The sequence below is a fragment of the Phalangium opilio genome, unplaced genomic scaffold, assembly GCF_054372755.1.
Source record: "Phalangium opilio isolate 3A_F unplaced genomic scaffold, DU_Popi_V2 ptg000003l_1, whole genome shotgun sequence".
In the NCBI taxonomy this organism is placed as follows: domain Eukaryota; kingdom Metazoa; phylum Arthropoda; class Arachnida; order Opiliones; family Phalangiidae; genus Phalangium; species Phalangium opilio.
In genome coordinates, this window is record NW_028324145.1 from 6817971 (window position 1) to 6844930 (window position 26960).

The 26960-nt window shown below is 40.6% G+C and overlaps 4 protein-coding genes and 1 long non-coding RNA gene across 6 annotated transcripts; 1 reads left to right on the forward strand and 4 right to left on the reverse strand.

Moving 5' to 3' along the window:
- Positions 1-246: 246 nt before the first annotated feature.
- LOC149717401 (uncharacterized) lies at positions 247-1225 on the reverse strand. The gene is made up of 4 exons (XM_089838811.1): positions 1119-1225; positions 976-1062; positions 775-919; positions 247-712 (listed from the first exon to the last, which is right to left on the reverse strand). The coding sequence occupies exons 2-4, from the start codon at positions 1055-1057 to the stop codon at positions 553-555; spliced, it is 387 nt and encodes a 128-aa protein (XP_089694937.1). The 5' UTR covers positions 1058-1062; positions 1119-1225; the 3' UTR covers positions 247-552.
- LOC149717402 (complement C3-like) lies at positions 1090-26727 on the reverse strand. The gene is made up of 30 exons (XM_089838802.1): positions 26701-26727; positions 26566-26636; positions 26324-26504; positions 26080-26267; positions 25770-26012; positions 25531-25707; positions 25345-25461; positions 24960-25223; positions 24749-24895; positions 24562-24691; positions 5592-5639; positions 5462-5528; positions 5280-5401; positions 4819-5204; positions 4545-4754; positions 4269-4473; positions 4023-4211; positions 3891-3966; positions 3593-3824; positions 3352-3520; positions 2964-3289; positions 2666-2776; positions 2472-2607; positions 2239-2409; positions 2032-2163; positions 1875-1956; positions 1653-1815; positions 1485-1590; positions 1288-1410; positions 1090-1223 (listed from the first exon to the last, which is right to left on the reverse strand). Exons 2-30 carry the CDS (start codon positions 26602-26604, stop codon positions 1096-1098), a joined length of 4668 nt encoding a protein of 1555 aa, XP_089694928.1. The 5' UTR covers positions 26605-26636; positions 26701-26727; the 3' UTR covers positions 1090-1095.
- LOC149717403 (complement C5-like) lies at positions 6994-10071 on the reverse strand. Its single transcript, XM_089838810.1, has 7 exons — positions 8960-10071; positions 8084-8241; positions 7817-8017; positions 7680-7750; positions 7438-7618; positions 7202-7381; positions 6994-7136 (listed from the first exon to the last, which is right to left on the reverse strand). Exons 1-7 carry the CDS (start codon positions 9040-9042, stop codon positions 7123-7125), a joined length of 888 nt encoding a protein of 295 aa, XP_089694936.1. The 5' UTR covers positions 9043-10071; the 3' UTR covers positions 6994-7122.
- Positions 10123-10966, forward strand: LOC149717404 (uncharacterized). 2 transcript variants are annotated; one of them, XR_016366766.1, is made up of 4 exons: positions 10123-10181; positions 10253-10402; positions 10466-10812; positions 10888-10966. It is a non-coding gene; the product is annotated as an uncharacterized LOC149717404 (long non-coding RNA). The 2 variants fall into 2 exon arrangements; XR_016366765.1 differs by having other exon boundaries at positions 10123-10402.
- Positions 11118-24391, reverse strand: LOC149717405 (complement C3 alpha chain-like). The gene is made up of 22 exons (XM_089838803.1): positions 24325-24391; positions 24142-24264; positions 15507-15892; positions 15231-15440; positions 14962-15166; positions 14716-14904; positions 14578-14653; positions 14280-14511; positions 14040-14208; positions 13652-13977; positions 13477-13587; positions 13283-13418; positions 13049-13219; positions 12843-12974; positions 12686-12767; positions 12464-12626; positions 12296-12401; positions 12019-12141; positions 11850-11954; positions 11706-11792; positions 11505-11649; positions 11118-11441 (listed from the first exon to the last, which is right to left on the reverse strand). Exons 2-22 carry the CDS (start codon positions 24155-24157, stop codon positions 11282-11284), a joined length of 3330 nt encoding a protein of 1109 aa, XP_089694929.1. The 5' UTR covers positions 24158-24264; positions 24325-24391; the 3' UTR covers positions 11118-11281.
- Positions 26728-26960: the final 233 nt, after the last annotated feature.

Consider the following 26960-nt stretch of genomic DNA (forward strand, 5'->3'; position numbering starts at 1 on the left):
CAACGAGCCGATGCGATCGCAATACTTTGTCCGATCAAGAGGAAGGGGCGGATTTAATCAAGGCGCAGACCTGTTCGTACTATTTAAGTAGGCCGGACTTACCTGCACTAGTGTCCGGAAAATACTTTCGGTAGAGAGAAATTTTGAAGGACCGCACTGATCCGAAGTCCAGAACCACGGGATTCATCAGTTGGACTCGTATCTTCCGGTAAGCAACCTGAAACCGATCAATTTCCAGAAAGACAATTAACTAATTAACAATTTATTCGTTTGTGCTGGAAAGTTCACCGGGGTCTCATTTGTATTAATATTTGTGGGAATTGGACTGGGGATTGCCGGCAACGTCGGAGCTGCTTGGTACAAAAATAACAGACAGAAACCAACCAAAGTTGGAAGAAAAAGGCTTAACATGTGCTATTTATGAAAAATGAAATAAAACCGGGGTAAAATATCCCCTAACACTGAATTTAAAATTAAATCTAGTTAGTATTTTTTAACCATATATCCTGGCGGTGAGATTTCTTAAAATTTTTACGTTTGAACGACGCGAAACTAATCCATGCACGCTTCTTGCTTCTCGAACTTTCGCTCAATGTTGCTGAAGACGTCGTTTTGTCGTTTTTCCTCAATTCTTGTAATTTTTCTATTGCCCCTGACGTTTACGTCGATCCAAGCTCGAATTAAGGTTGTTTCATCAATGAAGTACTTGTATCTGCGTCATAGTTACCTCGTCAGTATGAATCATTGTAAATTGGGGTTATTATTGTGGCTTACTTAGGTTCTCCGTCGACTTCAATGGGTTCCGAATCGCGTCCCATGATGTAGTAAATTGTGTTGACGCTCAAAACTGAAGCGGGGCAATTACCTCTGGCAAGGAATTCCCTTTCGTCATCTTCAACCTCTTCCTTCCTTTCGCGTCCTGTTATTAAAGCGTTTTTTTGTGTTCAATTTTATAATCCTTAACCTTAAACTGACCTTTTTTCAAAACCTTGACCACATGCATTTTATAGTGAGTGTACCCCGACATTTTCTCATCGATAGACAGCACTTTAACCATCTAAACTACATTACACAATAGTGAAATCATTCGTTTAGCTAACCAAGTAGAACATTCTTACAGTAATCCCTTTCGTTGCAAGCCAAGTCAGCCAATAACATCCTAGAAGCGTGTATACTTTTAGCCTCGAATACTTCCTTAAACGGTTTCTCGGGTGGACAACCGACTAAGAGAACATTATTAATGTTATTACTCCTTTTAATGGCTGACGAGAAAGACAGTATCGTTACCTTCCGCGCATTTGCAAACTTTATTGGCAACTTTCTTTCCAAAAGGAACTTCTTCCTCGAAACACACTTTTCCCAAAATTGGTCCCATAGTTTGAGGGCGGTAAAACTGGCTACAAGCTTGCTCTACGATAATTATGGGTATTACGTAATTAGAACAACTAGTTTAATTTTAAAATAAATATAATAAATAAACCAACTTGGTTCGTAATAATCGTAAACTCGGACTAATCCGGACTCCAAGTTGCTAGCCACGAATTCTCGTTGAATTCGGAATGAGAAACAGATTGTGGCGTTCGAATTGATCTGAAACGCGAATGTTCATCAAATTCTCAATTACAGACCAAGGACAAGTTAATTTTACGCACCTTTTCAAGATAGAATATCAAGTTTCGTCCATTTATTTCGAACCTGTCAATGGATTGCGAATTATCGAGCTCCAAGTTCTCCAAATCTTCCTGGATTGGTTTGAAGCCAGTTAGCATTCCAACGTCAATTATGGCCATGTTGGTGACTCCTTCACCTAAATACCTGTAAAGGTATGCCGACGTTGAGGGAATCTAATATGAACACGACAGTGATAATTATACCTGGTACAAATAGTTAAGTTGAGAAGCAATAGCCTTGACTTGGGAACACCAAGTGCGCGTTCTACTGGCGGATTTATAACAACTACAAGTATATTAAGTATATTGTTGACGTTACTATTCTGATAAAAATATTACTCAAATAATAGTCGATTCTTACCATTGAGATCTCTTTTCCAAACTACTTTTGGTGGTTCGTCCAATTGGTCGTCTCTCAAATCATAATGAAAACCCAAGTCATCATTGCTCAGAGGTTTAGCAAATCGAAGAATTAGATTCGATTTAGGAACACCTGTAAGTGTTGTAAGATTATTGTTGTAGTTACTGTAATGAGAAAAAAAATACTTGAATTGTAACTGCTACTTACCATTCAGATCTCTTTTTCGAAGGATTTTCGGCACATCCTCTAATGGTTCGTCTTCAAAGTCATAATCAAAACCCAAGTCGTCACTACTCAGCGGTTTAGAGAGCGGGTTACTTTGGCGATTGCCAATGACGCGAGGACGGTTGGAGGATGACATTCCCAAAGGCTGGCTAGCTAAGAACAGTACATACTCTTAGTATTTACTCAAAAGCACGGTACACCATAGCAAAATGTACCATTTTTCTCGACAATGCCGAGATCCTTGACTAATTTAGGGAGAACACCATTTAAGTCGAAATCAAGAACGACTTTCGGCTTCTTATCCTTTATGATGTGATTAACAGCTTTGCTGACAGTGACGTTAACGTCAAACTATATGTTTTTAGACAAAGTTCAATAAAAGCAATAAAGGTAATTCAAATACTTGTACCTTGCAAATGGCGTCGGGAGAATTGGCAATATTGTACCTCAGTCGTACACCGAAAACAACAGAGCCTGTCCCTTCCGCGTCAATAATCAATTTTCCTTTAACTTTGGACAGCTAAATGAAAGTCGGAAATGGAATGAAGTTACAAGTTCAGCTAGCTAATTGGACCAAGTCATCTTGCGACTTATTGCCACTTATCTAACGCCTTTACAAAGCATAGAGGGGTGGTGGCTAGCCCCTATGCCACAACTAACCGACAGCACCCTATACTAACTATTACCAAAGAATTATATGAACTCACCTCGACTTGTCTTTTAACTCTGGCGTTATCGGGTTCAAAGCGCCATGTGTGTTTGAAATTAGGGTCAGAGGTTGTGGTAATGTTCATGACGAGGGATATGTCGGGTTCCCTAGAAAATATGGCGTACTCGGCCAGAGCTTCAATAGCGACAACTGTGTCTTGAGTGGACACGAATCCACCGCCACTTCCTCTCTTGGAATTCAACCAATTGACAATGGAAGTCGATTTCTCCAAGTCCTTGTACAATAACTGAGTCAGTAAAGCGTAGCTGGTCGCTTCTACCAAAATGGCTGATTTCCCATCTCCCCAGTAGCGCGTGTTCGAAGCTGAGTAATTACAGATTTTCAAGTACAGCGGATAAACGTCGTATTATTCGGTCATCACGTACCTGGATCGAACGACACCATTTGTAAAAGTTTTTCATTGGCTTCGATAGCAGATTCGGAATCGAAAAGAGCCAAGGCATAAGCCGTCAAGGCCATTGGGTAATGATCGTTGATTACCGGCACTTTGGCGCGTAAGTAATTGGCAGCTTTATCTTTAGGGCCTTGAAATTTCTACGCGAACACCGAAAGTGCGTGAAGAAGATGTATCGAGACCTTGCTACTGAATTTTACAACTATACTTACCGCATTTGTACAATTACATTTCTGGAATGATATTAAGGAGAAAGCTGTAAGAGTAATGTCGCCATTAACTCCACCCCTCATTTCCTGGTGAATAACGCGGGAACTTTCAACGAGGGTTCCGTCCGGTTTCTGTTTAGTCACCAACCAATTCAGAGCGCTACAGACCACATTTTCGTCGATGAAGACGTACTTTCCCGCTTGGCAAAACACTCGGGCGACGAAAGCGGTCAACCTTAAGCAGAAATGAGCTGACAAACAGACTTCGTAAAGCTATAGATTGAGACTAAAGTTAACTTACCACGTGCTGGATGGTCTATGAAGCCAAGCGGCGTAGGAACCATCGGGCTTTCGGTAAGTTAGTTCTCGCTGGTATCCTGAAAGCGTTAAACTTTAAAGATTAGTCTTATACTTGATATTTTAGATAGTTTACCTCCGCGAATAAATTTGTAGGCGTTTGCTTCTTGAACAGAATTGACTTTTCCAGTGGCTTTCAAATAATGGAAAGTGTATACCGTGGGTCCCATGTATATCATAGTTCCTTCGCCACAACCCTGAGGAAGCCTTAATAATCGATCGGGGTCGTTCAGACTGGTTTCAATCAAAGGACCAAATTTTACACCTAAAAAAAATTAAATAAATTTTACTAATTTTCTCAGCTATGATACTACATCCGTACCGTAGGCTTCAACGACGGCGTATTCGGTTCCAGGAACAACAAATTCGACTTCCGGAGTCAGTTTGACGATTGAAAGTTGTTTCTTGTTTTCGGAATCGAATCTGGCTTCGTATTTCTCATTAACAACATTCCTTCTTTTCCTCTTTCCCGTGTTGGCTGGGTCAACGGCGAAGGTGATGAACTCCTCTTTCTGCACGCCTTCTGGCTGAGAGTGACATGATACCAATAAATAACCAATTATATAAAACGAGAAAGAAAATGGTTTAACTGACTTACAATTACACTCAGCGTCTTAACAACCGTATCAGATCCTCCGCTGGACATGGCCGAAAACGTAATAGAGAAATCTTTGGCGACGAGTGGGATCATTTGAAAGGCAACTGTCTCGGCGCTATTGGAGTTGACGTAGATTTTTTTACGGGTTCCCTTTTGACCTGGTTCGGCATCGGAACAAAGACCTTCTACTCCGTACGTGTATACTAACATCTACAGAATTAAGGACCATTTTCTTAACTACTGATTACCAAATTTAAAAACCAAACGCTCTCACCATTAATCTTTTATGCCCATAATTGAAAATCGTCACGGGAATCTCAATCTGCTCATTCTTAACGACGTTATACGGCATCTTGGCGTCTATAAACACATCCTGGAAAGCCACGATCTTCTTAGGATCGGCAACACACATGCCACCCCCGGCACCCGAAAGTCCAACCGCTTGTACAACCCAGGTTGTGATACTGTCTAAAAGCGTCCTATTTCGTTCTATGATGCCGTTGGACCCGATAACACCACTGTCCCATAACCAAGTCTCTCTGAAATCTTTCCTCTCAGCGGTTTCACTTTCGAAAATTCCCAGCTCTTCCTCATCGAGAAAATCCACCTCATCGGCTTCGGGATAGTTGTTCGATCGTCTAAAACGACGAGGGTAAAGTTCTGAAACAAAGGAATGCAACGAGTGTTTATAGAAACGGTTTAGTGTTGAGATGCAATCGAGAAGCCAATTCTGACCAGGTGCCAACTTGGGCTGAATAGCTTCGCAGCACTTGAGGAAGACGCTGGCGCAACCTTCCTTGTCTTCGAAATCAGACTCTTCAAATCGACGGATAATTTCAGCTCTTACTTCACACGTTCTGCAATTAGCCACGTTCTGTTAATACAGCTTCTTGAGATGTCCGATTCTTTTGACCCACCTTTTGTGCTTATCAGGCAACTTTCCCAACTTGCAACACTTTTCATTCCCTTGCCCATGTTCACGAGCTAAAAGTGGCAATGCACAAATCTTAGAATTGTAAAAACAGGAGGGTAACAACATTTATTAACTTATTTCTTCGCTGATTTCTCTTTTCTTCAACTTCCTTTCAAGACAACCTGGATGAAATAATTATTAATTTAATTCTTTAGCATTAACTAATTATAATTATTACTTTTCCTTTCGGTGGTCAAAGCAACTGTATCGGCGATGATTATTACGCCAGCGTTGGTCAGGACAGCGGCAGAGTCCAAGCCTCCACCTGGACCGCATCCAAGATCATGTTTCTCCATTTCGTTAAACATCTACGATGATAAACGTTCAATGAAACTAAAAATTAAAGATTAACGCGAGATTTACCCTATCTCCGGTCAGTTTATCCTTGTTTCTCAAAGCGTACACGGCTTGGTCCACGGCCAGAATTCCCACCATCGTGTTAGGCTTCCCTTTCACTTTCAAATGAACAACTTCCCCCGGTTTTCTATCGTTTTCTGCTTCCAAAGTTATCTAGTAAGAAAAATCAATTCCTTAATCTGTACTTCGAAACTACAGTCTTATTGTTGACCAATACCAAACTGTTCGGTTGGCACACTTTCTCGACCGTAAACTTAAAAGAATCGGTTAAGAGATGGTTTCCGTAAACAGTGAAGATCAGGACACGTGCACTGGGAACCATATCGGCTGTCACTTTGAAGCATACACTTCTCTGAACGCTTTTACTAGGCCAATTACTTCCGGAAGCTAATATTTTGCCTTTAGATACGACCAAGTAGGAAATGGGCTGGTTCATGCTTGAAGGATACGTGTAGATAGAGCGAGTAAACGTTTGTCCAACCTACGAAAAAACGGACGTACAACACAATCAAAAACCATCAGATGTTTCGCTTAAAAGAATGCTTAGAATATAAACAATGCTTCAAAGAATTTATGTAAATAGAAGTATCATACCTTGTACTTTAGTCTATTAGCTTTACTTATACCGATGTAAGCGCCATTAATTGGAGACTTAAAAGCATGAAGAGTGATTGTTCCCTTGGAGGGATGCTTATCTTCGACTGTTTCAACCTAAAAGTTATTTTAACAATATTTAGGTTCAGGAGTGTCGTGACCAGGAACTATCAAGTTCAGACTTACTGTCACTTTAAAGGACTTATGAGAAATTTCAGTTCCTACAACGAAAGCGACCAAACCTTCTTCGTTTGATCGACCGCTTGACTCTCTAACCGATACCACGTTATTGTTATGGTCAAATACAGTGATTTCAACTTCAACGTTATTGGCAGGCTTGCCATGAACATGGGTAATTTGTGCCTAGCGGTATTATCGGTTTTAGAGAATAAGAAATAATTGCGATTCCAGTCTTAATGACTTACTTGAACAACCGCATCAATTCCAGGTCTAAAATCGGACAAAGACTTCTGGAAACCTATGATATATGGGGTTGGGGAGAAGATGGTTTCGTCCGAAGTTCCATTCTCTTTCGCGCCCGAAGAAAATTCGTAAACGATGGCTTCGACCAAGAATCGAGCTCCACTGATATCGGGAAACCAACCAATCTTTTTTTCTTTCTTTATATCCGAAGTACTGATTTCGCAAGTAGCTTCACCTTCGAAGAGCTACGAGATTTGAAAGAATATAAATCAATTCATGCCAAATCAGAATAACCAAAAATACACGTTACTTTTTTTGGTCCAATTGTCTACAGTATGTCCAGATTCCAATTTCACCTTTAGTTTGAAAACGGCATGTCCTTCGACATTTTTACCGTAAACGTATTTAGCAGAGGCTGAAACTTCGAACGTTTCAGTATCGTTGAATATGACATCAGGACCCTTGACTTCCACTTGGAACTTCGGAGAAACTGTGCAGATGTCATGTTAGATAGAATTAACCATGTACGCGATGAGACATTCCTACCATATTCCTGTATTTCGAACTTGACTGTCGTGTTGAGTTTGACCTTAAGTCCGTAAAGAACTATGACTGACCATTCACCAAGAAAAGAATATCCGGGTATTTTGTAATAGTAATTGTACATTCCGTGCGAACGCGATATAATATCATTGTGTTGCGAGTCCACGATGAACCCGTGCGGGTCCTAAAACGCGATGGTGAAGTCTTTATATAGAACTTCTTGAATAAATTGCTTTAACCGATACCCTTATCTGAAGAGTAAATGGCTCCTTATCCACCGACATATCCTCATTAAGTCTAATCAGTCTTATTTTAACTGAAATTGAATACAGAGATTAAGCTGTTAAGCCTAATTATTTTATTTAACGTTTGTGTTATCAACCTTCTTGTTTTGGTGTGTAAATGGGCCTATCAGTTTGTATAAACAAGTAACCAGAGTGGAGGGTGACCAAAACTCTGAATTCTTTCAACTTTCCACCGGAATTGACCATCAAAAACACATAATGGTGGTCCAAAGGTCCCGTTATGTTCAAATCTGGAATGTGTTCGGGTTTGACCGTTACAGTGAGGGTCTGGGGTGCATCTGGATAGAGGAATTTTGACGTCAGAACATTTGCGTCAAAAAAGAAACATGTCACTCATAACAAACCATTGACAACCCTTATACTCCGAGTGAAGAAGGTGTTCCTCTTTCCAGGGTAATCGGCTAAGCTAACGGTCACATCTTGAGTTCCTGAGTGAGAGTAGACTACGACGGTTTCCGCTGCACCCAGTCGAAAAGTGTTTGGTGCCACCACAAATGCATGCCTATAAAAATTATTGACCTTTTGAAAAGATCTCGTAACGTTATCAACAAGGAACCATTCGTCGCAAATTAAATTTATCTAAGCAATCGCATCAACTCTATTTTTTTTTGTAGTTCGGATATCAGTAACTGAATAGCCCCGAAGAAGTCTTGTAATTCAACACTGGATATGATAAAGAGCGTTATTGCAAGTAGAGACAACGGTCGTTCGCGACTTCAAGGACGTGTATGTGTCCATGCAGGATTCCTATTTCAAAGAGTTAATAAAAATAAAGTCCGAACAGAACTTATTCGTTGTCGATTCGACCCCGGTGGTAAAGTTCTGAAAAAAGAGGAAGGCTGACCGCTCATTGTAAAAAAGCATAGAAGTAAAAGCCGTCTTTAGTTTTCAAAAGGGACAAACTATTTTGAATTGGTTAACGAGAGGTATTCGTCGAGTGACATATATGAAAACTCAACGGTTATCACGAAGTAACACTTTGTTTGGAGAGAAATGAAAGAAACTCTACAATAAGGCAAAAGGGTCTGAAATATTTCCATTACGCGAAAACACTGCACCAAAAGTGTGGCATCTAGTCTCTCGAGTTGTTCTGGAACGCCTTCTAAGTAAATAGGGAATATCAAACTTAATTATTTGTTCAACATTCCCTCGTTTCTATCTCAAGTATTAACAAGTTTAATTAAGATTATTGGACTTGGCAATATAATTCAAGTACTTACTGTGACTGAACTCGGTCGGTCAGTTCTAAGAGAACGACCAAGACACCAACCAAAGTCCATGAACATTTTACAGGGTTGACCATCTCTTGCCTGCTAAAGAGAGGAAAATTTGGGGCGAAAATCGACGCAAATTCCAGCTATAGTTATATTTTTGGGTCCTAAGAACTTTTCGACGGTCCCAGCCCTCTCGCGGTGTACCTAACTCTAAATGGAATAGCTCTTTCTCAAAGAGGGATATTTAATATCTTCAATTTCATCTTGAAATTTGATATCGTGTAAAGTGGACTTCTCCCGTTAAAATAAATACACTAAAAATCTAATAAGATTATGCAAACGTTCGCAATATATTTCGCTAGTTCCCTGTTTCTCTTTCCAAGAAGAGTGAGATCTGATTAGCGTTGAAACGTATATCCCAGGTTGATATGGTTTCTTAAAGAGGAAGTAATAATTGATCCCGCAATCCTTCGAGACTTTAGACAACCTTTGTTATACATATCATAAGTTTATAAGATATGTTCCATAAGTACTTCCTAATGCTAGAGACTTACTGGGAGATAGTTCGTGAACGACAAGTGAGAATTGACTACACGCGGTTAATTTTGCATGGTTGCAGTCCATCTTCCCATTTAGTCTGTACTAAGACTTTGACAGCGCCTGACCAGGCGCCGCTTTACGAGAATCTATGACGTTTCAGCTACATCACTTCAAGACAAGCTCTCGGTAACGAGCGAAAAACTTATGGAACCTATAAACTTATGTACATATGCTTCTGGTTATTTTTCTATCATTGCGATATTTGAATCTAAGCGTCGACAGATTCATGGTTCTGGTTGTAAACGGTGGCTCTTGGGTCAAAATGGCTTAAAAATGTTTCGACTTGAAATCGAAATTGAACCGTATGTGGAACAAACAGAAAAATGCGTTTAAAATGCGAGTACAACTGAGTTAAATAAAATCATTTTATGCTGTGGCTATTATCAACACTTATATTTATAGGTAACAGTGATATATGAAGAACAGTCGAAATCAATTTGAAAGAATCGCCCCTTGAAAGTCGCGGAATCGACCAAAGTGAGTCTCTCGAAAATTAAAGTGAAAAAAGTAAAGATGTTCATTATTAATCGCCTTTCTGAAATTCATCTTTCTTGCACGTTAAATACAATAACAATATTATCACAGTCAAAGGAATGTTTTTAGAACGACCGCCCATCAGACATGAGAAGTATTTCGAAGTCTGCCCTTAACAGAGAATCAAGAAAAACTATTATAACTTTGTCCGCATTTTTGTTCAAGTGGATTTGTTCTTGAAGATCTAACGTTATTGGAAGGTATTTCTGATCACGAAATCTGTGCCCAAAAATGTATGGAAGAGGGCAACTTCTTTTGCCAGTTCGAATACATCACATAAATCAAGTGTTCTTCCGATTTGCACCATTTACGTCGGCAAGTTATTAACCATTACGCTAAATTAACATTAACTTAAGTTAATGTTTTGTTCGTCATTAGCTAAATACAGTACGGGGTTCGCGGTAGATTCGTTCGAGGCGAAAAAGTTATCAGAAAAAGGGGCCACCTTCAAAGAATGCGAGAAACTTTGGGTTGATGCCGGAAGTAATTGTATGTCTGTAAATTACTGACCGGACACGAAAAGTCTGTCAACGAGGCGATGCGATCGCAATACTTTGTCCGATCAAGATGAAGGGGCGGATTTATTCGAGGCGCAAACCTGTTCGAACTGTAGATCGGACTTACCTGCACTAGTGTCCGGAAAATACTTTAGGTTGGGAGAAGTTTAAAGGACCGCATCCGACGTCCAGAACCTCGGGATTCATCAGTTGGACTCGTATCTTCCGGTAAGCATCCTGAAACCGACCAATTTCCAGAAATACAATTAACTATTTAACAATTTATTTGTTTGTGCTGGAAAGTTCACCGGGGTCTCATTTGTATTAATATTTGTGGGAATTGGACTGGCGATTGCCGGCTACGTCGGAGCTGCTTGGTACATGTTGTGTTTTCGTATCCCCTTAAACCTTATGTCATTAATTAACTGACTAGTTATTTTATTAGCTCATTATAGTTAGATTATTTAGGCTCCAACTAATACTCAGACGCAATATACAACAGTAAAAAAATAACAGACAGAAACCAACCAAAGTTGGAAGAAAAAGGCTTAACATGTGTTATTTATAAAAAATGAAATAAAACCGGGGTAAAATATCCCGTAAAATTGAATTTAAAATTAAATCTAGTTAGTATTTTTTTCACCATACATCCTAGTGTTGAGATTTCTTCAAATTTTTACGTTTGCACGACGCGAAACTAATCCATGCACGCTTCTTGCTTCTCGAACTTTCGCTCAATGTTGCTGAAGACGTCGTTTTGCCGTTTTTTCTCAATTCTAGTAATTTTTCTATTGCCCCTGACGTAAACGTCGATCCAAGCTCGAATTAAGGTTGTTTTATCAATGAAGTACTTGTATCTGCGTCATAATTATCTCGTCAGTATGGATCACTGTAAATTAGGGTCATTATTTGTGGCTTACTTAGGTTGTCCGTCGACTTCAATGGGTTCCGAATCGCGTCCCATGATGTAGTAAATTGTGTTGACGCTCAAAACTGAAGAGGGACAATTACCTCTGGCAAGGAATTCTCTTTCGTCATCTTCAACTTCTTCCTTCTTTTCGCGCCCTGTTTTTAAAGCGTTATTTTGTGTTAAATTTTATAATCCTTAACCTTAAACTGACCGTTTTTCAAAACCTTGACTACGTGCATTTTATAGTGAATGTACCCCGACATTTTCTCATCGATCGACAGCACTTTAACCTTCCAAACTATATTACACAATTGTGAAATCATTCGTTTAGCTAACCAAGTAGAAACATTCTTACAGTAATCCCTTTCGTTGCAAGCCAAGTCAGCCAATAACATCCTAGAAGCTTGTATACTCTTAGCCTCAAATACTTCCTTAAACGGTTTCTCGGGTGGACAACCGCCTAAGGGAAAGTTTTTAAGGTTATTACTCACTTTAATGACTGACGAGAAAGACAGTATCGTTACCTTCCGCGCATTTGCAAACTTTATTACCAACTTCCATTCCAAAAAGAATTTCTTCCTCGAAACACACTTTTCCCACAATGGGTTCCATAGTTTGAAGGCGGTAAAACTGGCTACAAGCTTGCACTACGATAATTATGGGTATTACGTAATTAGAAGAACTAATTTAATTTTAAAATAATTATAATAAATAAACTAACTCGGTCAGTTGGTCTAGAAAAGTTTAATGTAATTAGAACAATTAATTTCATTTAAAAAGAATGATAGTAAAAAAACTAACTTGGTTCGTAATAATCGTAAACTCGAACTAATCCGGACTCCAAGTTGCTTGCCAGGAATTCTCGTTGAATTCGGAATGAGAAACAGATTGTGGCGTTCGAATTTATCTGAAAGGCGAATGTTCATCAAATTCTCAATTACAGACCAAGGACAAGTTAATTTTACGCACCTTTTCAAGATAGAAGATCAAGTTTCGTCCATTTATTTCGAACCTTTCAATGGTTTGCGAATTATCGCGAACCAAATTCTTCAAATCTTCCTGGATTGGTTTGTAGCCAGTTAGCATTCCAACGTCAACTATGGCCATATTGGTGACCCCATCACCTAAATACCTGTAAAGGTATGCCGATGTTGGAGGAATCTAATATGAACACGACAGTAATTATCGTACCTGGTACAAATAGTTAAGTTGGGAAGCAATAGGCTGGACTTGGGAACACCAAGTGCGCGTTCTACTGACGGATTTATGACAACTACAAGTATATTAAGTATATTGTTGACGTTGCTATTCTGATGAAAATATTACTCAAATAATAGTCGATTCTTACCATTCAGATCTCTTTTCGAAACTACTTTTGGTGGTTCGTCCAATTGGTCGTCTCTCAAGTCATTATCAAAACCCAAGTCATCATTGCTCAGAGGTTTAGCAAATCGAAGCAATAGATTCGATTTAGGAACACCTGTAAGTGTTGTAAGCTTATTGCTGTAGTTACTGTAATGAGAAATATTTACTTAAATTGTAACTGCTACTTACCATTCAGATCTCTTTTTCGAAGGATTTTCGGCACATCCTCTAATGGTTCGTCTTCAAAATCATAATCAATACCCAAGTCGTCACTACTCAGCGGTTTAGAGAGCGGGTTACTTTGGCGATTGCCAATGACGCGAGGACGGTTGGAGGATGACATTCCCAAAGGCTGGCTAGCTAAAAAACAGTACATACTCTTAGTATTTACTCGAAAGCACGTGGCACCATAGCAAAATGTACCATTTTTCTCGACAATGCCGAGATCCTTGACTAATTTAGGGGGAACACCATTGAAGTCGAAATCAAGAACGGTTTTCGGCTTCTTATCCTTTTTGATATGATTGACAGCTTCGCTGACAGTGACGTTAACGTCAAACTATATGTTTTTAGACAAAGTTCAATAAAAGAAATAAAGGTAATTCAAATACTTGTACCTTGCAATTGGCGTCTGGAGAATTGGCAATATTGTACCTCAGTCGTACAACGAAAACAACAGAGCCTGTCCCTTCCGCGTCAATAATCAAACTTCCTTTAACTTTGGACAGCTAAATGGAAGTCGGAAATGGAATGAATCTGTTCGTTGAACCAAAGAATTAACTTTGAACTCACCTCGATTTGCCGTTTAACTCTGGCGTTATCGGGTTCAAAACGCCATGTATGTTTGAAATTAGGGTCAAAGTTTGTGGTAATGTTCACGACGAGGGATATGTCGGGTTCCCTAGAAAATATGGCGTACTCGGCCAGAGCTTCAATAGCGACAACGGTGTCTTGAGTGGACACGAATCCACCGCCACTTCCTCTCTTGGAATTCAACCAATTGACAATGGAAGTCGACTTCTCCAAGTCCTTGTACAATAACTGAGTCAGTAAAGCGTAGCTGGTCGCTTCTACCGAAATGGCTGATTTCCCATCTCCCCAGTAGCGCGTGTTCGAAGCTGAGTAATTACAGATTTTCAAGTTCTGCGGATAAACGTCGTATTATTCGGTCATCACGTACCTGGATCGAACGACACCAGTTGTAAAAGTTTTTCATTGGCTTCGATAGCAGATTCGGAATCGAAAAGAGCCAAGGCATAAGCCGTCAAGGCCATTCGGTAATGATCGTTGATTACCGGCACTTTGGAGCGTAAGTAGTTCGCCGCTCTTTCTTTGGGGCCTTGTAATTTCTAAGAGGACACCGAAAATGTGTGAAGAAGATGTATCGAGACCTTGGTACTAAATTTACAACTATACTTACAGCATTTTTACAATTACATTTCTGGAATGATATTAAGGAGAAAGCTGTAAGAGTAATGTCGCCATTAACTCCACCCCTCATTTCCTGGTGAATAACGGGGGAACTTTCAACGAAGGTTCCGTCCGGTTTCTGTTTAGTCACCAACCAATTCAGAGCGCTACAGACCACATTTTCGTCGATGAAGACGTACTTTCCCGCTTGGCAAAACACTCGGGCGACGAAAGCGGTCAACCTTAGGCAGAAATTAGCTCATAAACGGACTTCGCAAATCTATAGATTCAGACTAAAGTTAACTTACCACGTGCTGGATGGTCTATGAAGCCAAGCGGCGTAGGAACCATCGGGCTTTCGGTAAGTTAGTTCTCGCTGGTATCCTGAAAGTGTTTAAATTTTAATTTAAAGTTTAGTCTAATACTTGCGATTTTAGATAGCTTACCTCCGCGAATAAATTTGTAGGCGTTTGCTTCTTGAACAGAATTGAATTTTCCAGTGGCTTTCAAATAATGGAAAGTGTATACTGTGGGTCCCATGCTCATCATAGTTTCTTCGCCACAACCCTGAGGAAGCCTTAAAAATCGATCGGGGTCGTTCAGACTGGTTTCAATCGAAGGACCGAATTTGTCACCTGATAACAAAATTATTATTATTATTAATTTTCACAGCTATGATACTACATCCGTACCGTAGGCTTCAATGACGGCGTATTCGGTTCCAGGAACAACAAATTCGACTTCCGGAGTCAGTTTGACGATTGAAAGCTGTTTTTTGTTTTCGGAATCGAATCTGGTTTCGTATTTCTCATTAACAAAATTCCTTCTTTTCCTCTTTTCCGTGTTGGCTGGGTCAACGGCGAAAGTGATGAACTCCTCTATCTGCACGCCTTCTGGCTGAAAGAAACGAGATTCCAATAAGTTACCTCTTATTACGAGAAAATTGATTTAACTGACTTACAATTACACTCAGCGTCTTAACAACCGTATCAGATCCTCCGCTGGACATGGCCGAAAACGTAATAGAGAAATCTTTGGCGACGAGTGGGATCATTTGAAAGGCCACTGTCTCGGCGCTATTGGAGTTGACGTAGATTTTTTTACGGGTTCCCTTTTGACCTGGTTCGGCATCGGAACAAAGACCTTCTACTCCGTACGTGTATACTAACATCTACATTGTAAAGAACCATTTTTTTTAATTATTGAATAACAAATTTATAAACCAAACGCCCCTTACCATTAATCTTTTATGCCCATAATTGAAAATCGTCACGGGAATCTCAATCTGCTCATTCTTAACGACGTTATACGGCATCTTGGCGTCTATAAACACATCCTGGAAAGCCACGATCTTCTTAGGGTCGGCAACACACATACCACCCCCGGCACCCGAAAGTCCAACCGCTTGTACAACCCAGGTTGTGATACTGTTTAAAAGCGTCATATTTCGTTCCATGATGCCGTTGGGCCCGATAACACCACTGTCCCATAACCAAGTCTCTCTGAAATCTTTCCTCTCAGCGGTTTCACTTTCGAAAATTCCCAGCTCTTCCTCATCGAGAAAATCCACCTCATCGGCTTCGGGATAGTTGTTCGATCGTCTAAAACGACGAGTGTAAAGTTCTGAAACAAAGGAATGCAACGAGTGTTTATAGAAACGGTTTAGTGTTGAGATGCAATCGAGAAGCCAATTCTGACCAGGTGCCAATTTGGGCTGAATAGTGTCATGTACGGTAAAATAATAATAGAATGCTTATGTCAGGCCCAGAACAAATATAAGACAGTTAGCCTTGACCCAACCGTAAGGGGGAGCTCTGAGATAAAATAGATGACGTCAGAATACGAGTTGACATGTAGAGGTAGCTAAAGAGATATTGATCACTTCATGTACGGGCTTCCTTTGTAAACATTAGAATCTTAACTACGGACTGTTTATTAAGCTATAATAAACTTATTGATTTTATTTTAGTGTTATTACTTCGTGTAACGAACATAACAAATGGCGACGGAGTCGAAAATCGCGTTATACGTCTAAAGTTTTAAAAGAAAACATCTTTTTCTTCAACCCGTATACCGTAGTCTAGGCCTTGGCCTTAGTTCTTCAAGCTAAAAGCCGTAAACGGAAGGAAGCACCGCAATTTCACAAAGAAGTCCTTGCCTCGTGGCAACATTGATATACGCGCTGAACTTATAGTGAAAAATATCAAGTCACGTTAAAGAAGTCATTGCCCCGTGGCAACATCGATATACGCGCACAGGCGTGCGCAGGGTTTTCAGTAAGGTCGGGCCGCCTAGTTAATTTTGCGCCCTTACCCCCTTACAAAAATGTTCTTAAGAATTCCGAAGGCCATTCTTTGGAACCCTATGGAGCCCTTGGGATCATTTCCTAAAGGAACAATTCCCAAAGACTTTCTTTGGAATTTCCTAAAGAAGTCTTGAGACAAATGTCCAAAGAATGTCTTGAGATTATTTTCCAAAGAAATTCTTTAGGAATTCTAGAGATAAATTTCCAAAGAAGGTATAAGGTTTATTTTCCAAAGAAAATCTTTAGGAATTCTAGAGATTAATTTCCAAAGAAGGTATAACGAATATTTTCCAAAGAAATTCTTTAGGAATTCTAGAGGTAAATTTCCAAAGAATGTATAAGGTTTATTTTCCAAAGAAACTCTTTAGGAATTCTAGAGGTAAATTTCCAAAGAAGGTTTAACGAATATTTTCCAAAGGAATTCTTTAGGAATTCTAGAGGTAAATTTCCAAAGAATGTATAAGGTTTATTTTCCAAAGAAACTCTTTAGGAATTCTAGAGATTAATTTCCAAAGAAGGTCTTGGGTTTGTTTTCCAAAGAAATTCTTTAGAAACTCTTGAGATCAATTTCCAAAGAACATCTAGGGAATATTTGCCAACGAAATTCTTCAGGAATACTTGAGATCAATTTCCGAAGAACGTATGTGGAATATTTTTCAACGAAATTCTTAAGGAATTCTTGAGATAAATTTCCAAAAGAATTCTTGAGATAAATTTCCAAAGAAAGTCTAAGGTTAATTTCCCAAAGAAATTCGATAGGAATTATTGAGATAAATTTCCAAAAAACGTCTATGGAATATTTTCCAACGAAATTTTTAAGGAAATCTTGAGATAAATTTCCAAAGAAGGTCAGGGGTTAATTTTCCAATGAAATTCGTTTAGAATTCTAGAGATAAATTTCAAAGGACCAGCAGATATATTTGCAATTATGCTTTACATATAATTATCTCAAAATATTTTACCGAAATTGTTTTGCTAAAGTTTTCCTGCATAGGCATTGACTTGATAGCTAAATAATTAAAGACGTTTCACAAAGGCTTGTCCCGTAGCTAAGGCTCAGCAATTGCTGAAATGGTTTATCATATTTACCTATTTTCGTGTTTTTTCCTTTAATAGTTCGTGAGGTGTTTATGCAAAGGATAAATTAAATTAAAAGTAAAATACACGTAACTAAAATCGTGATGTTTAGATTTACATGCAGGGAGTATAAGCTGGCAGTCGAAACTTTCGCTTTTGAAAAGTAAAATTAACCTAAAATTAATTATTTTGTGACATGTTTTATCTTTATTTCGAGCGTAATTAGAGTCCAAAATAAATATTTTTTTAAAAAAAATTGTAGATAAAATTAGGTTAAACGCGTTTCTGGTACCCAAAAAACTCTCAGTAAAAATACATGATTAAACTTAACAACAACATCTGTATCTACTGCATGGCCATTGAAGCCTCCAAAACCCCCTTAGTAACCCATACAATTGCACAAGATTAAAACTTTCTGCCGTTTACGGATGTTTTTAAGTAGATTATATGTCTGACTTTATAAGCAGTTTTGCACTGCATGCGAGAACTGCCCGTGCTATAAGGGGTGTTGTTCAGCATATTAGAACTGCACTCCCTGCATTGGGATATGGTTCTGCATGTGAGAACTATCCTCGTTTCTAGAGGGCTAAATTAATTTACCCCATAATCTTCCCTATATTTCCCAAGTTATTTCCCAAGAAAATTCAAACGTTATTTCCCAAGGAAATTAAAAAAGATATTTCCCAAGAAAATTCCAAAGATAATTCCCAAGAAAATTCCAAAGTTATTTCCCAAGCATTTTCCAAAGAAAAAGAGACCAATATTCCCCAATTTCCCTAAGAACTCCTTAAGGATTTCTAAAGAAATTTCCCAAGGAATTTTCTAAAGAGTTCTAAAGAAGATTTTTGTAAGGGTTAACACCCGAGACTATTATTATTGTTGTTGAGGAGGGTACGCGCCCTAGCACCGATGCCAAAGGCATATTGTGCATCCTCATATTCAGGCCTTGAATAGGCTCGTACCTGCAGCGTAGCGAAGAATTCGCTCCACCGTAATAGAGGAGACCCTCGAGGGTTCCAAAGTATGTGAATCAAAATATTCTAGTCTAAGCGAGGCGAAGCAGTCGCACTCGCAAAGTACGTGAGCGGATGTTTCTTCCTTCTCCTGACACGACCTACAGAGAGGGTCATCGGCAAAACCCATCAGATGGAGGTGCCTATTAAGCCGACAGTGCCCGGTCAAAAGACCGGTGGCCAGCCTAATATCCCATCTGCTGAGCGAAATTAGGTCTCTGGCACGAGACCTGCAGGGACCATTGACAAAAAGTTTAGTCTGTCTCTGGCCCTCCATGTTATGCCAGAGCTGGTTTTGTATGACAGTCAACCTGTCATGCAGACACCGTTTGACGTGCCTGTAGGGGATGGGGACGGCCGGCTCGGGCCCCAAGAGACTATACGAGAGAACACAAAATTTTCCCGTCCCCCGTCTGACCATCGCATTTCTCATAGTGGCTCTGTTATTCACATTTCCGTTCCCTTTCGGCGTTTCGCTGATGTTTCTGCAGTCTGCAGATCTAATACCCAAATTTTGCGCCCTTATTTTTCCGGCTTTTGCGCCCCCTTGAAACATTTCATGTCGGGCCAGGGCCCACCCTGCCCGACCCGTGCGCACGCCTGTGTATACGCGCTGAAATTATAGTGAAAAATATCAAGTCACGTTTTCTCACGCCTACTGCAAAATGACGACTTACGGTAATTTAAACATTTTTGACAATAGAACTGAACAGTGGTCGCAGTATTCGGAGCGACTAAACGCTTATTTCCTCGCGAACGATATTACTGACGCCAACATTAAACGCGCGATATTACAAACTGTTCTTAGCCCGGACACATATAGTCTTTTACGCGATCGTATTCGTCCAGCGACCGTCGCGTCTAAAACCTATGACGAATTAGTCGCGGCTCTCACCACGCATTTTGACCCAACGCCCTTGCGTTGCATCGCCCGACTTCGCTTTTATCGCCGTACTCGCTTAAACGGAGAGTCAGTTGGAACATTCATCGCTGCATTACAAGCCCTCACGGAACATTGTGCCTTCCAGAATCGCGATGAGATGATAGTTGACAAACTCATCTTCGGTATCAACAATGATACTATGCAACAAAGACTCATCGCAGAAGAAGAAGAAAAGAAGTCCATTACGCTAGCTAGAGCCACGGCAATTTTGATCTCCATGGAAAGCGCTAAAACAAGCCTTGGAGAAATGAAAACGACGGAACCCACACGAGAATTAACATCCGAGGTCCATCAAGTCATTGGAAAACCTCCATCGCATGGCAAGCCAGGAAGACACAAGAAACCTTCAACTAAGCGTCACCAGTCTACACATTTAGACAGCCGCGTTCGACCAAAGATCAAACCAGATCTTACACGTTGTCTTCGCTGCGCTGCGGAAGGACATAAGGGTCCCGACTGTCCTTGCCTTCAATCCACGTGTTTAAAATGCCAACGAAAAGGGCACATTGCAAAAGCATGCCTCAACCCACCTGATCCACATTCCACAAGAGTACAACAGCGGAGACCATATCGTTCTCATCATATCAATGACACCTCCTTGGCACCACTGGACGCTGCCCCTCTTAACGAATATCTACCAGACGTGTACCATGTGGATGACGTTTTGAGGACTGACCGAGACCACAGCGTCGTAAACCCATCAAACATTGACGAAAGTATTCCACCGCCCGATTCAGTCACGCTCGAAGTCAACAACACACCAATTGCCTTTGAAATTGATAATGGATCCGGATTCACCATGATTAAGGAGCAGGATTTTCGAACACTCTCTTCCGTATCCGAAATAACGCAATTTCCGGGCAAGTTGGAATCATACACGGGAAACACCATCCAGGTAGTTGGTCACGCCGTAGTCTCTGTTGTTTTTCGAGGTCGTCAGGCTCAACTGCCATTACTAGTCGTACGGAGCACAAAACCAAATTTGTGTGGTCGTAAATGGCTCTACTCAGTCCTGGACATTCTACCTTCGTTTAAAGCTCACCAAAGCAACACTGCCGAAGTGAATCAAGTTGCAACACAAGGAGACCAGCAGCTTAAAGAGTTATTGGAGAAACACTCTGCACTCTTTACACCAGGACTTGGAAAGTTACACGGCATAAAGGCAAGGTTGTATGTAAAAGATCATGTCAAGCCCGTCTTCTGTAAAGCACGCACAATCCCGTACGCTAGACAAGAAGCTGTAGCGACCGAACTACGCCGTATGGAAAGGGAAGGAATCATTACCAAGCTTCCCTATTCGGATTTTGCATCTCCAATTGTCATCGTTCAGAAGCCCCATGGAGGACTAAGAGTGTGCGCTGACTACAAATCCACTCTGAATCCTCAACTAAATATAGACAAGTATCCATTACCGCGTTCCGAGGACATCTTTACAAAACTCGCTGGTTGCCGACTATTCTCCAAACTCGACTTACGCGAAGCCTACAACCAAATAGAACTGGAAGAGGATTCGAAAAAGTACACCGTAATCAACACACCACTGGGGTTGTACCAATTCAACCGATTACCATTTGGAGTCGCGTCAGCCTCAGCAATATTTCAACGCATAATGGAAATGATTCTTTCGGATGTTAAAAACGTTACTCCGTTCCAAGACGACACCTTGGTGGGAGGCTCCTCACATGAAAATCATCTGAGGATTCTTGACGCAGTTCTTACCAAACTAGAGGCACACGGATTAAAGCTTAAAAGGGAGAAATGTAGCTTCATGCAGAAATCCATAGAATTCTTGGGACACAGATTGGACGAAAACGGCATACATCCGCAGGAAGCCAAAATTCAAGCCATAATGAACGCACCTGCACCTACAAATATTGAAACCCTACGCTCATTTTTGGGTCTCATTAATTACTATGCACACTTTCTCCCGGATAATGCAACAAGGCTTGCACCTCTTTATGGACTACTACACAAAAATATTGCTTGGGCATGGGACTACAAGCACCAGGAAGCTTTTCAGGCGGCTAAGGACGCTTTCAAATCATCGAACATCCTTGCCCACTACGATCCATCACGAGAAATATCCCTGGCCTGTGACGCATCGCCGTTTGGAATCGGGGCAGTTTTATCCCACCACATTGACGGACAAGAAAAACCTATTTCTTTCGCCTCAAGAAGCCTAACGTCCGCAGAAAAAAATTATTCTCAATTGGATAAAGAAGCCTTAGCAATCATTTTTGCCGTCAAGAAATTTAAAGACTATCTGTATGGCACTCATTTTACGCTTTATACTGACCATCAACCGTTAGTCACCTTGTTAGCGGCTCACAAACCTGTACCACAAATGGCTGCGGCACGTCTGCAACGCTGGTCACTGATTTTGGCCGCGTATTCCTACACCTTAAAGTTCCGGAAGGGATCGGCGAATGCCAACGCCGACGCTCTAAGTCGCTTACCGCTACCCACGCTAACCACAACGACGCCTGTACCGGCAGAATACGTTTTCGCAGTACGAAGCGTCACGGACAATACACCTATAACGGCGCGTCAGCTCGATGAAGCAACTCGTCAAGACGACACGTTGCGCTCTCTTGGAGTCTTCCTCAAAAATGGATGGCCTGCGAAACATACCATCCCAAAGGAGCTGCAACCGTATTACCGCAGAAGAACCGACATATCCAATTTCAACGGAATCTACTTAATGTCTAATCGCGTCATTGTACCAACCATGCATCGGGAACCAATGCTCAGAGAGCTACATCGTTCGCACATGGGTACTGTCCGAATGAAGGCAAATGCACGTTCTTGCATCTGGTGGCCAGGAATAGATACTGACATAGAGAAGACATCCCAACACTGTACGGCATGTCAAGAGCACGCATCATTACCACCCAGAACATACACACCATGGCCTCCCACCAATACACCTTGGAGCCGTGTCCACGTCGATTTCGCCGGCCCGATCGAAAACAAATACCTTCTCATTTTCATCGACAGTCATACCAAATGGCTAGAAGTATTTGTCACCAAATCACAAACGACTCAGACAGTGTTGTCACATTTACGAGACATAGTAGCACGTTATGGAATAATGCCAACTCTTGTATCCGACAACGGACCTTGTTTCGCTAGTGCCGAATTTGAAGCCTTCGCTTTGCGATATGGAATTCGTCATGTTACCTCAGCCCCATACCACCCGGCGTCAAACGGATTAGCTGAGAGGGCCGTACGCACGGTTAAAGATCATTTACGGAAAATATCACATCAAGAACTGAATTTCAAGCAACAAGTGGATTCGCTCGAAACACGCATAGCACACATTTTGCTACAATATCGTCGAACTCCCACAGAGTCAGGAAAGTCGCCAGCTGAGCTAATGCTTGGTCGGCAAATAGTATCAAGTTTGGATCTCTGCCATCCAAAATTCCTGATGACATCTGCGAATACGACTGCAGTACATAACAAGAATAAATTTAAACCACAAGACCCAGTCTACGTGCGTAATTATGGCAAAGGAAACAAATGGCTAAACGGTACCATCATCAGGCACATTGGACACACAATGTTTCTAATCGACACAGAGTATGGATTATTACGGCGCCATAAGAATCAGATACGACAACGCCCGCACTCTGATCATGTATCAAAACCCAAGCCAGTAGACGATGATCACAACGAATTTCTTTTATGGGGGTCAATAAATCAACCATCACCTCTTGCTGAAAATCACCATCTACCAGCTGAAACATCTCGTCGAACACCGGAAGCTGTCCCTGATCCAGCTCCCAATGCTATCCCAAACCAGACAGCGACCAAGGACCGTCAGGCATCCGACGAAACATCCCACGGGACACCTGAGACCATTCATGATCCATCTTCCAATGAGCTAAACCAAACGACTGCTCCACAAGCGACAGCAGCGGCTACTACCCCAATTGACCATGGACATCCTCGCACAGCCCAAACCTGCCTAGAGTCCACCGCACCAGTATCTGAACAGCCCCCTATTGTCACCACTCATCCGAGACCCCAACGAAAGAAGAAACGCCCAAGTCGATATTGTGACTAATGAACTCTAGGGAACCTATATTATTTTACACATAAGTTAAATGAACATTAACGAACTCAAGTATTAACAATATCTTAATAAGGTCTATGAACTTAAAATCTTAGTAATTCCTGTATAGTAAGATCAAACGAATCAGTTCTTTTTTTTCTCGTAACGAATTATGCCCTAGAGTTAAACAATGTAATTAAAAAAAAAAAAAAGGGAGGTATTGTCATGTACGGTAAAATAATAATAGAATGCTTATGTCAGGCCCAGAACAAATATAAGACAGTTAGCCTTGACCCAACCGTAAGGGGGAGCTCTGAGATAAAATAGATGACGTCAGAATACGAGTTGACATGTAGAGGTAGCTAAAGAGATATTGATCACTTCATGTACGGGCTTCCTTTGTAAACATTAGAATCTTAACTACGGACTGTTTATTAAGCTATAATAAACTTATTGATTTTATCTTAGTGTTATTACTTCGTGTAACGAACATAACAAATAGCCTCGCAGCACTTGAGGTAGACGCTGGCGCAACCTTCCTTGTCTTCGAAATCAGACTCTTCAAATCGACGGATAATTTCAGCTCTTACTTCACACGTTCTGCAATTAGCCACGTTCTGTTAAAACAGCTTCTTGAGATGTCCGATTCTTTTGACCCACCTTTTGTGCTTATCAGGTAACTTTCCCAACTTACAGCACTTTTCATTCCCTTGCCCATGTTCACGAGCTAAAAGAGGCAATGCACAAATCTTAGAATCGTAAAAACAAGAGGGTAACAACATTTATTAACTTATTTCTTCGCTGATTTCTCTCTTCTTCAACTTCCTTTCAAGACAACCTGATTGAGACGATTATTAATTTCATTTGTCTGCAATAACTAATAATAATAATTATTACTTTTCCTTTCGGTGGTCAAAGCCACTGTATCGGCGATGATTATTACGCCAGCGTTGGTCAGGACAGCGGCAGAGTCCAAGCCTCCACCTGGACCGCATCCAAGATCATGTTTCTCCATTTCGTTAAACATCTACAATGACAACTGTTGAATAAAAAACGAAAAATGAAAGATTAAAGCGAGATTTACCTTATCTCCGGTCAGTTTATCTTTGTTTCTTAAGGTGTAAACGGCGGTGTCCACAGCCAGAATTCCCACCATCGTGTTAGGCTTCCCTTTCACTTTCAAATGAACAACTTCACCCGGTTTTCTATCGTTTTCTGCTTCCAAAGTTATCTAGTAAGAAAAATCAATTCTTTAATCTGTACTTCGAAACTACAGTCTTATTTTTGACCAATACCAAACTGTTCGGTTGGCACACTTTCTCGACCGTAATCTTAAAAGAATCGGTTAAGAGATGGTTTCCGTAAACAGTGAAGATCAGGACACGTGCACTGGGAACCATATCGGGTGTCACTTTGAAGCTTAAACTTCTCTGAACGCTTTTACTAGGCCAATTACTTCCGGAAGCTAATATTTTTCCTTTAGATACGACCATGTAGGAAATAGGCTGGTTCATGCTTGGAGGATTCGTGTAGGTAGAGCGAGTAAATGTTCCTCCAACCTACGAAGAAGAAGGACGTACAACACAATCATAAATCATCAGATGTCAGATGTTTTGCTTAAAAGAATGCTTAGCATAAAAACCATTTTTCAAAGAATGTATGTAAATAGAAGTATCATACCTTGTACATAAGTCTATTAGCTTTACTTATGCCGATGTAAGCGCCATTAATTGGAGACTTAAAAGCATGAAGAGTGATTGTTCCCTTGGAGGGACGCTTATCTTTGACTGTTTCAACCTAAAAGTTATTTTTAAAATATTAAGGTTCAGGAATGTAGTGACCAGGAACTTTCAAGTTCAGACTTACTGTCACTTTCAAGTACTTATGAGAAATTTCAGTTCCTACGACGAAAGCGACCAAACCTTCTTCGTTTGATCGACCGCTTGACTCTCTAACCGATACCACGTTATTGTTATGGTCAAATACCGTGATTTCAACTTCAACGTTATTGGCAGGCTTGCCATGAACATGGGTAATTTGTGCCTAGCGGTATTATCGGTTTTAGAGAATATGCAATAATTGCGATTCCAGTCTTAATGACTTACTTGAACAATCGCATCAATCCCAGGCCTAAAATCGGACAAAGACTTCTGGAAACCTATGTTATAGGGGGTTGGGGAGAAGATAGTTTCGTCCGACGTTCCATTCTCTTTCGCGCCCGAAGAAAATTCGTAAACGATGGCTTCGACCAAGAGTCTAGCTCCACTGATACTGGGAAACCAACCAATCTTCTCGTTTGTTCTAATCTCCGAAGTACTGATTTGGCAAGTAGCTTCACCTTCGAAGAGCTACGATATTTGAAAAAATATAAATACATTCATGACAAATCGCAGAGTAACCAAAAATACACTTCACTTTTTTTGGTCCAATTGTGGCGAAATGTAAAGTATGTCCAGATTCCAATTTCACCTTCAGTTTGAAAACGGCATCTCCTTCGACATTTTTACCGTAAACGTATTTAGCCGAGGCTGAAACTTCGAACTTTTCAGTATCATTGAATATGACATCAGGACCCTTGACTTCCACTTGGTACTTCGGTGAAACTGTGCAGATGTCATGTTAGATAGAATTAACCATGTACGCGACTAGCCATTCCTACCATATTCCTGTATTTCGAACTTGACTGTCGTGTTGAGTTTGACCTTAAGGCCGTAGAGAACTGTAACTGACCATTCACCCAGTAAATAATATCCGGGTATTTCGTAATAGTAATTGTACATTCCGTACGAAGATTGTAGATCTCTACTGGGTTTCGAGTCCACGATGGTTCCTTGTGGGTTCTAAAATGCGATTGTTAAGTCTTTAAATAGAACTTGTTGAATAAGTTACTTTAACCGATACCCTTATCTGAAGAGTGAATGGCTCCTTATCCACCAACATATCCTCATTAAGTCTAATCAGTCTTATTTTAACTGAAATTGAATACTGATTAAGCTGTTAAGCCTAATTATTTTATTTGACGTTTGTGTTATCAACCTTCTTGTTTTGGTGTGTAAATGGGCTTATCAGCACAGGCGTGCGCAGGGTTTTCAGTAAGGTCGGGCCGCCTAGTTAATTTTGCGCCCTTACCCCCTTACAAAAATGTTCTTAAGAATTCCGAAGGCCATTCTTTGGAACCCTATGGAGCCCTTGGGATCATTTCCTAAAGGAACAATTCCCAAAGACTTTCTTTGGAATTTCCTAAAGAAGTCTTGAGACAAATGTCCAAAGAATGTCTTGAGATTATTTTCCAAAGA

What these genes read in the sequence shown, in the direction of transcription:
- LOC149717401 (XM_089838811.1), bottom strand. Translation starts at nt 1,057, where the DNA reads ATGGTTAAAGTGCTGTCTATCGATGAGAAAATGTCGGGGTACACTCAC. An exon ending in GGTCAAGGTTTTGAAAAAAG is followed by an intron (nt 920 to 975) that starts GTCAGTTTAAGG and finishes CTTTAATAACAG; the next exon opens with GACGCGAAAGGAAGGAAGAG. An exon ending in GAAGTCGACGGAGAACCTAA is followed by an intron (nt 713 to 774) that starts GTAAGCCACAAT and finishes ACTATGACGCAG; the next exon opens with ATACAAGTACTTCATTGATG.
- LOC149717403 (XM_089838810.1), bottom strand. Translation starts at nt 9,042, where the DNA reads ATGGTCAACCCTGTAAAATGTTCATGGACTTTGGTTGGTGTCTTGGTC. An exon ending in GAGTATAAGGGTTGTCAATG is followed by an intron (nt 8,018 to 8,083) that starts GTTTGTTATGAG and finishes TCCTCTATCCAG; the next exon opens with ATGCACCCCAGACCCTCACT. An exon ending in GTTCGAAATACAGGAATATG is followed by an intron (nt 7,382 to 7,437) that starts GTAGGAATGTCT and finishes ACATCTGCACAG; the next exon opens with TTTCTCCGAAGTTCCAAGTG.
- LOC149717405 (XM_089838803.1), bottom strand. An exon ending in AATGTAATTGTAAAAATGCT is followed by an intron (nt 14,209 to 14,279) that starts GTAAGTATAGTT and finishes GTGTCCTCTTAG; the next exon opens with AAATTACAAGGCCCCAAAGA. An exon ending in TTCGAAAAGAGATCTGAATG is followed by an intron (nt 12,768 to 12,842) that starts GTAAGAATCGAC and finishes ATATACTTGTAG; the next exon opens with TTGTCATAAATCCGTCAGTA.
- LOC149717402 (XM_089838802.1), bottom strand. Translation starts at nt 26,604, where the DNA reads ATGTTGGTGGATAAGGAGCCATTCACTCTTCAGATAAGG. An exon ending in CATTCACTCTTCAGATAAGG is followed by an intron (nt 26,505 to 26,565) that starts GTATCGGTTAAA and finishes ATCGCATTTTAG; the next exon opens with AACCCACAAGGAACCATCGT. An exon ending in ATGGGCATAAAAGATTAATG is followed by an intron (nt 4,755 to 4,818) that starts GTGAGAGCGTTT and finishes TTAATTCTGTAG; the next exon opens with ATGTTAGTATACACGTACGG.